Source organism: Miscanthus floridulus, chromosome 12, assembly GCF_019320115.1.
Source record: "Miscanthus floridulus cultivar M001 chromosome 12, ASM1932011v1, whole genome shotgun sequence".
Taxonomy (NCBI): Eukaryota; Viridiplantae; Streptophyta; class Magnoliopsida; order Poales; family Poaceae; genus Miscanthus; species Miscanthus floridulus.
The window spans coordinates 7,289,700-7,302,303 of record NC_089591.1 but is presented as its reverse complement, the minus strand read 5'-3'; the positions used below and the strand labels follow the sequence as shown (position 1 = coordinate 7,302,303).

The 12,604-nt window shown below is 41.8% G+C and overlaps 2 protein-coding genes across 11 annotated transcripts; both read left to right on the top strand.

Annotated features, from left to right (window-relative positions):
- Positions 1–241: 241 nt before the first annotated feature.
- Positions 242–1,265, top strand: LOC136498396 (ATP-dependent zinc metalloprotease FTSH 2, chloroplastic-like). Its single transcript, XM_066494332.1, has 2 exons — positions 242–512; positions 769–1,265. Exons 1-2 carry the CDS (start codon positions 357–359, stop codon positions 1,111–1,113), a joined length of 501 nt encoding a protein of 166 aa, XP_066350429.1. The 5' UTR covers positions 242–356; the 3' UTR covers positions 1,114–1,265.
- A 309-nt stretch (positions 1,266–1,574) lies between these two features.
- On the top strand, positions 1,575–12,220 carry LOC136498394 (probable GPI-anchored adhesin-like protein PGA55). Of its 10 annotated transcripts, none has more exons than XM_066494325.1 (17): positions 1,575–2,754; positions 4,107–4,598; positions 4,709–4,843; positions 4,926–6,893; positions 6,980–7,096; positions 7,257–7,439; positions 7,535–7,597; positions 7,721–7,792; positions 7,858–8,127; positions 9,009–9,128; positions 9,962–10,021; positions 10,125–10,165; positions 10,327–10,404; positions 10,495–10,579; positions 10,679–10,909; positions 11,141–11,300; positions 11,389–12,220. In XM_066494325.1, exons 1-15 carry the CDS (start codon positions 1,876–1,878, stop codon positions 10,805–10,807), a joined length of 4,692 nt encoding a protein of 1,563 aa, XP_066350422.1. In that variant the 5' UTR covers positions 1,575–1,875; the 3' UTR covers positions 10,808–10,909; positions 11,141–11,300; positions 11,389–12,220. The 10 variants fall into 10 exon arrangements, with proteins under 10 accessions (XP_066350422.1, XP_066350424.1, XP_066350419.1 ...); XM_066494322.1 differs by having other exon boundaries at positions 1,576–2,754; positions 11,000–11,300; positions 11,482–12,218; XM_066494321.1 differs by having other exon boundaries at positions 1,576–2,754; positions 11,000–11,300; positions 11,389–12,218.
- The last annotated feature ends 384 nt before the right edge of the window (positions 12,221–12,604 follow it).

The following is a 12,604-nucleotide window of genomic DNA, read 5'->3' as shown; positions in this document are numbered from 1 at the left end:
TCTATCTAAAATGGTCTGGTAATTGGATGACAGGGAAATTATTTGATGTTGAAATAGAGTACGACTTTGTCTTAATATTTAATGCTTAGCCCATTGCTGTGATGTACTAAGTGGCTCCTTTCCTGTTTCTATGTTCCCCTCTGAAAGCATATTGTATCTTTGTGGCTTCACTTTTGAGTTATTGGAGTGCCTTTTGTATGTCATTTCCTTTGTAACCATTCCATGCCAAATTTGTACGCAATCTCATTCGTTTGTGGAAATCTCTTTGCAGAACTTTGACACCTGGCCATGATCCGGTCCAAAAGGTTACCTTAGTTCCAAGGGGTCAAGCTCGTGGTCTTACGTGGTTTATCCCGATGGATGACCCAACACTCATCTCCAGGCAGCAACTTTTTGCCAGAATTGTTGGCGGCCTTGGTGGTAGAGCTGCTGAGGAGGTCATATTTGGAGAGCCTGAGGTGACCACTGGAGCTGCTGGTGACTTGCAGCAAATTACTGGCTTAGCCAAGCAGGTATACTACCTTTTGTATTGAAATTTTATCGACGTAAATGTTAACGTTTGCAAAGAATTTTGCAAGTCCTCATGAACCATTTTGTGGTTTATGACTGATGATTACTCTATGAATGCTAAGAACCAAACTGTGCTGCAAAATCACATGGTAGAGTCTGCTAGAATTGACAGCAATCTGTAGATATCTTGTCTCAATGCTTTACTACTACTACTGATCTTTGTTGTCAATTGTACTGAGAATCACAATGGTTCTGCAGATGGTCGTAACATTTGGTATGTCTCAAATTGGTCCATGGTCCCTGATGGAGGGTGGAGCACAGAGTGGGGACATCATCATGAGAATGATGGCAAGGAACTCCATGTCAGAGAAGCTTGCGGAGGACATTGATTCGGCTGTGAAGCAGTTGTCAGATGAGGCCTACGAGATGGCCTTGAGGCACATTAGAAACAACAGGGAGGCCATTGACCAAATCGTTGAGGTGCTCATTGAGAAGGAGACACTGACTGGAGACGAGTTCCGGGCGATTCTTTCTGAGTTTGTGGAGATCCCTGTTGAGAACCGGGTTCCCCCAGCCACATCGGCGGCCGCCCTCCCTGCCTAAACTCTAGTCTTGTAGGGGTGAAATTTGTTGTTGTAAGATGTTCATATCTTGGATTCTTGGTGTACACTAACTCTACTTCAGCCGCTGGATTTTTGGTACACGACATGTAACACACTCATGGTGAATTATAGTAAAATGTAATTAGCTTAAAAGGCCTGGCGCAACATTTTCAGTTTCTAGCTTCTGGTCGAGTGAAGTCTCTTGCTCGATGAACGAGAAAATTCCACGGTTCCTACTTCATGAAACTATGTTCTGATTAAGAAGTAAGAACTTGTCATTTTCTTCTCGGAACTGATGAGATGATCAGCAAATTACCACATTTTCAACTACAAGCCTAACTAGCAAACTTGCTTGTCAATTGGTTTTGATCATCCTATACGTCTCACCGTCTCAGCCAAAAGTGAGGCTGCTTTCTCCACAAATTGTTATGGAAGCTATGCTTCTTTCCAAGAATATGCTTAGGTTATGCTACTATGAATGTAACCGACCTCATTTCTAGAGCAACAAGCCAATAAAAAGGAATAAAGCGTAAACCAACATATTACAAAGAATGACAACCCAGCCACACCGTCAGTGTCGTCACTAATATGGCAAAAACATACGTGTCTTCATGTGAAAAAACTGAGAAATGTACGTACTCCGACGCAAAAGTCTCTCCGCTGCTCCGCAAACCAAGCCAGGCCCGCCACAGCGGCCGCTCCTCCCCATTCCTGAATCCCGAGTCCCGACCAACCACCGGTACCGACGCGGCCGCTCCCCAGCATGGTGTCCACCTCCGCGGCGCCGCGCACAACGAAGGAGCTCATGGATGCCCTCACTGCGCACCTCTCCCTCTACCACGCCGCGGCGAACCCTAGCCCCGCCCCCGCCGCTGCCTCCTCCTCCTCGTCCTTGTCGCCGCGCGCCGCGATCCTCCGGTGGCTCGCCTCGCTCTCCCCCGCCGCGCGCGCCGCGGCCGCCGCCTCCCTCCTCTCCCCCGCTGCGGCTGCCGCGCTGCTCTCCATGGTCCGCCGCCTCCGCCTCCGCGGCCACTCCGCCTTCTTCGTCCTCCACTCCTCGTCCCCGTCCACCTCCGCCGCGCGCGGGGCCGAGGAGCCAACCGTGCTCTCGCGCCTCTCCCGGGGCCTCCTCGCCCGCGCCGCCGCGGGCTCCCGGGCGCAGGCGCTCCTCTTCGCCAACATCCTCCTCTTCCCCTCCTCCCCCGCGTCGTCGCGGTGCCCCGACGCGATCACCGTCGCCGAAGCCTTCCTCGCTGACCTCGACGGCTTTGTCGCGGCCATGGACGAGATCTCTGGTGGGAGGTTCCTCTGCTGCGGGGAGGGGGAAGTGGACCTGGCCGCGCTGGCGTGCCAGGATTTCCCGGAGCTGCCCTGGCTTAATGCCAAGGGTTACTACGTGATCGAGGAGTTTCTGGCCAACAGGTTGGAGATCGCACTGCGAATGTCGTGGGCGGCGGCAGGGGGAGGGGGAGTTGGAGGGAGGAAGGCGGTGCGAATTGGGAAGGGTGTGAAGGAGAAGGCTGGGCTTGCTGCAAACGCGTTCTGGAGGGAGAAGGGATATGTGGATTGGTGGATGAGGCTGGAGCCTCGGATGAGAGCAAGGATCATTGGGGCATTCTTCGGGAAAGGTGCAATTGCCCTGGTAATATGCTTTCTATGCTGCATTTTGATATAATATGACAGTTATGGATTTCAAATACTATGGGGTTGCATTTCACAGTTGTATGCCTTATTTGCATAAGTGAACTCTAGATTTCAGAGTCATATCTGTAATTTCGTAATAAACTTTTACAATGATTTTAATTCAAGTGATATGGTTTGGGATAAGATGTTTATTTGTTTTTATTACATGAACATTGTCAACCTGTGATTTAGTTAAGATGTGCATGAGTCAAGTAACTCTGGTTTGTGTTTATTAGGGGTGGTGTATCCCATACTGATGCATTTTGGGGTAGCTATTTTATTGTAAGAAATGTGTGGAAAGGCTGTTTGTTGATGGTGATGGAAAGAATGAAGGATGGAAAAAGTGAGAGAAATAACATGGCATACTCTAGTCTTGCAATCTTATTTGTAAAATCAGTTTAGGGAAAACAAACCATATTTCTTAATCTCGTAATAGGCCCTTGTATAGGAAATAGAAGCAAATTGCCTTTTCTTGTATTGACGTTAATTTATGCAAATGTAGGTGCACCTTTCCTCTAAATAAAAAAACAAGCAAGGCAATCTAGTAGGTTTCAAAGAAACTTCTTCAAAAAGCATGTGAAATATGAAAGCACCTGGTTCAGAAATACGATGAAGATGGGTTTCACATATATTTTTAAAGCATTGTTTCTTCTCTTGTTTTTGGAAATGACATACAGAAGTTGCCTATTGTGTTATGTTTGTGCTGAGAAAAAAACCCTTCTTTTCCTGAAATGGCACTAACATGTTCAAACTGTTTGGCAAGTGATGTTTTCTGAAATCTGCATGCTTTATCTAACTGAAGTTTCAGCATAGTCTTAAATCAATTAATGAATCCAGAATAACTGTTATGTACCAGAGTTAGCGCTATCATGCTTTTTTAACAAGTTATAAAAAAAATTGAATATCAGATTACAAAGGGGCCTTGTTTCAGGCATTTGGTCCAATGAATATATTTCTGAGGCATTGTGGGTTAAATGTTTTACTAGTATTTATAAGAATGTTTTTATATAATAGTCACTACAGCATGTTTGCAAGTAGTTTACTTTGTGATCTGTATGATTCTGGAAATTATCCTCTATTTAAATGTGAGACCCTCATTTTTCTCGAAGTAAGTTGTGTCTTCCTTGAATCTTGATGTGTCAAAGTTAGCCCAATCATATGCATAACAAACAATCAGCTCTTTGTCATCTCAGACAGGATTTTTTTGTCACCCTGATTGTGAGAGAATTGCCAAACTTTTGCGTGCAATTGTCCTGAGCATGTTTCTACACCTCGAGCCCATACTAATATGCTAATAGCTCAAGCTTGCAGGCAAATGAGATGGTTGAAGGATCAGATAGTGCCTCAAGGGATAATTTCTGCTTCTGCTTAGGTGAACCGGGATCATTTGTGGCAGACAAATCTTGTGAATGTACACGGCAGTCTTTATTCAGAAAGAATCATGCTTCTTCCATTGATGTTGCAAACATTCTGTCTTGTAGCAAGAAGCCTGTATTTGCTAAAGAGTTGAAAAGACTGAAACTAGTCGAGGAGATAGTCTGTTTGAAGAGCAACATTACTTGCTGCAGTGGTGATGCAATCTTTTTCAGTTCATTAGTGTCGGCTGCTACTACTGCTGGTGATGTACTTATGAAATTACAAGGGCTTCTCATGGTGGTGTCGACAGAAAGTATAAATCTTGAACTAATTGGGGATGGAGCTCCGAAAAAGAAAGATGTTGAAAAGACCAGTGGAGGTTCTCGGAAAGGAAAGAAGAAATCTAGCACCTTGAAAAAGCTAACAGTATCTGCTAAGCCGTCTAAGGTATAGTTGATTTGTTGCTCAGCTTGCTTTAGTATTGCCATAGGCATAGGACTTTATGCTTCACTGAGTATATTTAAGTTATCTGTAGTTACCTAAGGTCTTCTTTCCAGGATAATGGATGCAGTAGTTCAGATAGTCGCAATTGTAGGCCTTTACCAAACCATTGTGCTCCATCTGTTGAAGGCACTGCTGCTGGACCTCCATCTGAAAAAACTCCTAACAAGGAAATTGTACCAACAATGAAGGTTGTAAGCATTATTTTGGCCATTCTGTTTTGTTTGGTTGTTCATTTATTCATGACTTATGAGGGAGTTCTCGATATTTTAGGAGCAAACTATCGTGTTGGATGGTTGCAAAAATCAGTGTAACAAAAAGAAGAACAAACGCAAAGGGAAAACAAAACTATCAAATCTGATGAGGCCTGAGAGCCCAAGATCTACCAAATTGAAAATAGTTGTTCCCCATAGTGCTACAGAGGCCTCTCATGAAACTGCTGAAGAGGCTGATGTCTCACCTCATCACCCATCTTATGATCCTTCCAAGAACAAGATCTCTGAAGCAGTTAGCTGTTCTGACTATTCCATTTTATCTAATGGAACAAAGGTAGTAGCCACCAGTAAGGGCACAAAACTTGAAGACACATTGTATTCTCCTAGAGTTTGCTCATCAGTTGCTACTGAACTTTCTCAGAGTGCTCATGATGATGCCTTCAATGTGGCTGAGCAGGCCTCATCGTACATTAGTCAAAGTGAATGCTTGGTTCAATCATCCTCTTGTTTACCTTCCAGAAGCAATGATGTCTCTTCCACTAATCTGGATGGAAGTTCAGTTGACTCCTTGGTAAGATCTGCACAGGAAAAAACTGAATGTGATGAGAAACATGTGGATGATAAACCTGAAGTGACAAAGAACAAAATTTTACCTTCTGTTATTCCTACTGATATGCTTCAAAGTGCTATAAGTGAAAATGGTGGAGTTATGAAAAATAGTGGCGGTGAATATTATGTATACAATAGGAACCTGCTGGGAGGAACATCATACGAATGGCCTAGTGTAACACCATCTCATTTTGTATCTCCTGAAATGCAACAGCGTCCAGCTGCAGAAGACAGGTTGCATCTTGATGTTGGTTACAAATGGCCAACTCAATTTAGCCAACCTTTTCTTCCTGCCAACCATCAGGTGAGGAATCCGCCAATTGATGCTGGATGCAATCAAATGTTACCTTCTCTAGCAGTGCCGCTAAGTTTTGACTGGCCTCCTGTTTTTAGAGGTTATGGTAAAAATGCTGCTGTAAGCTATGATCCATTGTATACCCCACAAATGCAATCTTCTGCTTGGTCAGGGTTCCCTGCTCAACTAGTGCAAAGAGGGGGTATTTGCAGTGACAGTGATGTTGCGGATGATAATGAAAGCTACTGGTTTTCTGAAGAAGAATCAGATAGCCGTGCACATTCTGGAAGAGATATTAATCAATATTTCGGTGGAGGTGTGATGTACTGGAGTCCTGCGGAACATGCAGGAGCTGGTTTTTCTAGGCCACCATCTCTTAGTTCAGATGATAGTGCCTGGGCTTGGCATGAGGCTGATGTTATACGAGTTGTTGATGATGTGGCTAATGGTATTCCATCTACATACACAAATGGTGTATCATCACCACCCTCCACTCCATCCTGTTCTCAAAATGAATCTTTGGATCCAGCTGCTCATTCGATAGCAGGGAATGGCATCAATAATGAAGCTCTGACCTCTCCATCTCCCGTGCAAGATAGTCCTGAAGATAAAATAACTTCAGTTGCAAAGGCTGTGTCTTGTGGCAGTGAAGTAGTTAAGGCAGATACATTGCCATATGCAATGCTGCGGCCGATAGTTGTTCCTAATATATCACGAAGGTCATCAAGATCTGACATTAAGGGTGGTCATGATCACAGGAGCCCATGCGTACCATCAACAAGGAGGGACATACCTATTCTAAGAAGACCTCCATCACCAGTAGTACTTAGTGTTCCTCGTGTACCTAGGCCACCACCTCCTTCACCTGCTGGAGAGTCAAGAAAACGAGGATTCCCTATTGTTAGATCGGGCAGCTCAAGTCCTCGACATTGCGGGATGAGAGGTTTATTTTCTGAAGACAAAATTTTCCATAGGGCTCAGTTTTGCTTGGATGGTCCTGAAGTTGTATGGCCTTCATGGGGTAACAAGGGCACTTCTTCTGGTACATTGGTGCAAACAATTGAGGATACTGTTTTGCAGGACCACCTTGTTAAGATTTCACAGCTATCTCGTGATCAACATGTAAGGATGTAGTTTCAAATCTTCCCTCAATAGTGAGAATGATTGTTTATTCAACTTTTCTGTCTTTCTAAAATATAATTTTGCAGCCAGATGTGGCATTGCCTGTACAGCCACAAGATATGCTAAATGGTTCGCCTCACAAGGCATCCCTCTCTTTGATGCACAATGCTCTACATGAAGAAATAGATCAATTCTGTAAGCAGGTATCTCACCTTTTCTTCTAGGTTTGGCATCAATTTTCATCTTTGTGTGCTATGGGATCCTTATCTTCTTTGATGTCTAATTGCATGGCATGCCTTTATTTGTGTCAGTAAAAGTTCCCTTTTTCTAAGGACATGTTGATTCCATTTTTTAAACTGCAAGGTTGCTGCTGCTAATCTGGTGAGGAGGCCCTATATAAACTGGGCTGTCAAAAGAGTCACACGATGCTTGCAAGATCTGTGGCCTCGCTCCCGTACAAATCTATTTGGCTCAAATGCCACTGGTTTGGCTCTTCCAACTAGTGATGTTGATCTTGTGGTTTCTCTTCCTCCTGTCCGAAACCTGGTGAGTTGCATGACTGATAACATCGTGTGACAAGTTAGTTCAAGTGCATCTTTTCCCCATATTATTGTGGATACTAAATTTATTGTTGCTTTCAGGAACCTATTAAAGAAGCTGGAATTTTGGAAGGCCGTAATGGCATCAAGGAAACATGTCTACAGGTAATTCATTTGGTTTACATGTGGATGTTTGCATAAGAGTTAGGACACATGATGGATGTGCTTGCATGTTCTGAGGACAAAATTTTGCTTTCTTTTTACGTGGACAATCTTTTTTCCTTTCAGCATGCAGCAAGGTGTCTTACAAACCAGGACTGGGTTAGAAGTGATTCCCTTAAAACAGTTGAAAACACAGCTGTAAGTGGCTTTCTTTTGCTAGTTCATTAGCTATTCTATTTTCCTCATGCTTATATTATTTGCAGATACCTGTGATCATGCTTGTAGCAGATGTACCCTGTGACACAAATATGTCCAATGAGTATTCTTCAGTACTGGATGGCTCACAAGAATATTCAGTTAACATGCTTGGAGAACAAGGGAGTCCTCCTCGGTCTGACACCTCTAGTTCAGAAGGCAGCAACATGCTGGTGTGCTCAAAATTGAATAAAGACGATTGTGATATTGTGCAGTCAATTCGTCTTGATATAAGTTTCAAATCGCCATCCCACACAGGACTGCAGACTGCTGAGTTGGTAAATCAGAAGTCTATTGTCTATCTGAATATTTTCTAGAAAATAAGTTGCTCTCCATAAACGTTACTTGTAAGTTTAGCCTTCATACAAATATTTTGTTTAGACCTGTTGAATGTTGATCACAGTTTGGTAGCTGATACTGTCTTTCATTCTAATAGAAATTTAACTTGTAGCAAACATTTGAATATTTTGGAGGGTTACGCAATTAGTAATAAGCATTACATGAATCATCTAACATAAGCAAATGCATAATCTAACGCGGAGTATCAGTTGAATATATCTAAGTACCATCTTATTTTGACATTCTGTGTGCTATATGCAATGTTGCCATTTCTGGTATTCTAAACAAATGGCTCCTTTATCTTTTACCCTAGTTCCTATGCGATATTGCACTTTTAGTTCAGTAGTTTTTGCTGAAAAACATGATGCTAATTTAAATTGTATTTTCAGTTCACATATAATTTTATAAATGAACAATGCTATCATGAAAATCATACATAAAGTTATCTATGTGTTTTCACAAGTGGAGTATTTTTTTCAAAGTTGTGACCAATGTGCATACATGCATGTTGCCTCAAAACATCATCATGATGACATAAGAAACATTATAAGAATCATGTTACTTTTAGAGTGATTTCTGCTTTCCAATATTGCTGTGAGGAGTCATCTGTTTCAGGTTTTATGTTAGCAGTATGAATGATCAGCCAGCCAGCTGCTTGGTACAGTAGCTTTCTGAGTAGATAATGCATGCACCACACACATTGCTGCTAATGATATATTGCTTACCAACATGCACAAGAATTTTGCAAGATGGAACTACTAAGCAGTATGCAGGATTTCCCAGCCTATTTGCCCACCTTATTATATTGTTAATTCTACAGGTACGTGAGTTGACCCAGCAATTTCCTGCGGTTGTACCTCTTGCCTTGATTCTCAAGAAGTTTTTGGCTGACCGGAGTTTGGACCACCCCTATTCAGGTGGTCTAAGCTCTTACTGTTTGGTATGTAACTTTTCCAGATAGCCCTTCATTTGCTTCATTGACAATTTATGGCTTTTACAGTGTGTTTGCATTGGACAACTTTCTTATGCATAAATGAGTCCATAAGCTTATGCAGACTTATGTATTCTGTCAGGTCGCTATAAGTATCAGAGTTACGAGTTAGTAATTATTAAACACTTTTAAGGGCTATAAAAAGAGAATTACGAGTTAATGATGATTAAACACCTTTTTAAGGGCCTGTTTGCTAGAACTCCCCCTGATTCTCTGTGGGAAGTGATTCTATGGCCAAAAGTGATTCTCTATGTTTCATTAGGATAAACCATATGTAGACATCGATTCTGTGCGTGGAGGGAATCAGGAGAAGCTACCTTTTGTTTAGCTCCCAGCCTCCTAGTTCATTTTAGAGAATCACTTCATGGATTCAGCCTAGAAGGTCCTCTGGGAGTTTTACCAAACAGGTCCTAAGTTTAGTAGGTTAATCATGGTTTTATATTTTTGACCATGGGTTTATCGATGGTTGGGTTAATTTATCTGAACTCTGGAAGTCTGGATTGATCCTTTTCTAGAGATGATTTTCTACTTGTAAAGATATTAAAAATTTGTATTGGCTCACAGTGAAACACAAGCAGACCACAATCCAGCTAACTTCTATTTGCATATAGCATGTGATCTTTGGATAGTTCAGTTCAAACTTACTATCCTATATTAATTTTCATGTTAGCATATTATGTTGATTGATGGCATATTACCTGATCCAGTTTTTCTCTGGTGTCATATTTGATATTTTCAGAGGACCTGTGAAAAATAAAGCTTCAATTTTAATTTATTTGTAGGTGCTGTTAATTGTTCGTTTTCTCCAGCATGAGCATCATCTTGGTCGGCCTATTAACCAAGTAAGTTGCGAATCATGAACACCATATTTGAGTTTACCGCTCTATTTGCGGTCTATTTTTTTGTATCCTTGTAATCATTTCCATAATGTTTGTAATTTGGCAGAATCTGGGCAGCCTTTTAATGGATTTCTTGTACTTCTTTGGGTAAGAAAATACACCTGAACACTGTGTTTAATAATGACATGGGGCCAAACATTTGCATCAGTGTGCCTGAAGCCCTGAATGTCAATAGGACCTTCTGTTCCTTCTCTTTTGGAACAGCTACTATCGAGTATGTTACATATAATTCGTAATCTTAATGCCAGGAACATATTTGATCCACGCCATATGCGCATTTCCATCCAAGGAAGTGGAATTTATTTGAATCGAGAAAGAGGGCACAGGTAATAAAATTTTATGTTACTATTTTATGTCATTTATTCCTGTCACCTACTATGTAAGTTTTAATTATGAGAATATGCTTGATTTTGCAGCATTGACCCGATTCACATAGATGATCCACTTTGCCCTGCTAACAATGTGGGCAGGAATTGTTTCCGCATTCACCAATGTATTAAGGTTAGTTATAATTCTCCTGTTGTGTTCAGACATATAAATATAATATGGGTAACAAATTGCAGTTTTGAGAACTCATACATTTTATGATGTATATGACAGGCATTTGCTGATGCATTTGCTGTTCTTGAGAATGAGCTACTGCAGTTCAGTTCAGAATGTAGCATGCCTGCATCGACATTCAATATACTAAAGAAAATAATCCCAAGTATTGATTCTGATGAGCTGTAGCTATAAAACGAGGCAGGATTCCAACACAATACATTTGATGTCAGGGTGGAATGACCTGTGCTGCATTCTAGACACTCTGATGGCTATGCAGCTGCTCAGAAGGTAAGCATATATGAACACTATGTTTCAATCTTAATTCTTACTAGACGTTCACTGTCTATATTTTGACATTAACCAATAACCATGTTACAGCCTCAGCCTAGCAAGTTTGATACCTCTGGAATAGACCAAAAAGTAGATCTGCAAGATGGCAATATTCAAATGCGAGCGCATGTGTGTCGATGTAATGGCACATGATGCCCTTGCTCCCTGATCGAGCTTCTTGATGTTCAGATCTCTGACTGAGGTGAATTGGCTTACTCAAGAGCATGGTGGTGAATTGGCTTACTCAAGAGCATGGTGATGAATTGGCTTACTCAAGAGCAAAGGTGGTGCTGCACACAGGCTACGGACATGGATGGCTGTTCTTCCACCTTTCTGAATGTAATGCTTGGTAAGTGCATACCTCATGCTTATCCGCTTGATACTGTAAGTGATAGATCCTTCACCTCTTGCTAATATTCTGTGTTGCCAATGCCAAGTCACACTACAAGGGATTTGGTTCTGGTGACAACTTTAGTTGTGAAACCTCACTTACTAAGGTTCCTTGGTGGTGACAAACTACTTTGAAGCAGAAGTGAATCGATCGGAACATATTCTAAGCAGCACTGGAGATTTGCTCATGTACGGATTCTTCAAGGTTCAAGGATCATTTGGGGGTGATGAAAATTGTGAAATTCATATGGAGGATGTACTGTTATGGAGAGGCATGGTCTTAGTGCTTAAGCGGTCAAGAACTTATGATCACCTCAGGAAACAAGGATGGATATGAAGAGAACGGAGTAGCAGCGTCAGCCGTCACGGAAGTGCTATTATCACGGCTGGTGTAATGGCCTAACGGTCCCTTTTAGATTGTCGCGCTGAGATCTTCCTGGCGAGGATTGGGATCCACGAGCCAGATATCCTTGACGGAAATGTTTGCTTGGACAGCATAAACCGGCAAGGACAGCCAATGATGATGATAATCGCACTACTCTATTGTCATATTGTTGCTTGCACTCTTGCAGCGACATGTCTCGTGCTTTTGCAACTAGTGCGAAATGTGAGCAATTGCTCTTGTAGAGCTGCACTGTTTCACTAAAACATTGTTGTTTTGCTGTTTTGGAACAATTTTATAGGATTAGCAATAGCTGAAAAATGGGTATGCGCAGCAGTACCATGAAATGCAGTCTGTGCAAACATCGTAGTAAAACGATGTATAGAATTGCTACTGGTGAGATAGTGAGACATAATTAAGTTTTTCAGGCTCCCGAGCATGGGCGAAGGAAATTTTCCAATAATATATTTGCAAAAAGACATGTAAAAAGTAAAAACGATAATTATATGCAGGAATATAAAAAAAAAACACAGTACTGACATAAGAATCGTGGCGTGTCCTTTCTCGTGCCAGCGATGTTGCTCTGCGGCTTTGGTCGACTTCCATAGTGATCGTTCCGCTTTGCGCGAGTTCCATAGTGATCGTTCGGCCTGCATGACTGTACATTTAATTGCACGGCGATGGACCCATATGTCTTTCTAGACCCTAAACTTTTTTTTTTGATACATCAATTTACTCATGCATCTAGATATAATAATAATATGTCTAACAAAAATGAATGAACAAAAAAGTTGAAGCAACTTATAATTTGGAACGTAGGGAGTATGAAACTTCTTCTGGGAAAGAAGCAAGATCGAGGAGCCAGAAGCAAAAGAATTGAC

What these genes read in the sequence shown, in the direction of transcription:
- LOC136498396 (XM_066494332.1), top strand. Translation starts at nt 357, where the DNA reads ATGGATGACCCAACACTCATCTCCAGGCAGCAACTTTTTGCCAGAATT. An exon ending in TTACTGGCTTAGCCAAGCAG is followed by an intron (nt 513 to 768) that starts GTATACTACCTT and finishes ATGGTTCTGCAG; the next exon opens with ATGGTCGTAACATTTGGTAT.
- LOC136498394 (XM_066494325.1), top strand. Translation starts at nt 1,876, where the DNA reads ATGGTGTCCACCTCCGCGGCGCCGCGCACAACGAAGGAGCTCATGGAT. An exon ending in AAACAGTTGAAAACACAGCT is followed by an intron (nt 7,793 to 7,857) that starts GTAAGTGGCTTT and finishes TATTATTTGCAG; the next exon opens with ATACCTGTGATCATGCTTGT. An exon ending in GTCTAAGCTCTTACTGTTTG is followed by an intron (nt 9,129 to 9,961) that starts GTATGTAACTTT and finishes ATTTATTTGTAG; the next exon opens with GTGCTGTTAATTGTTCGTTT.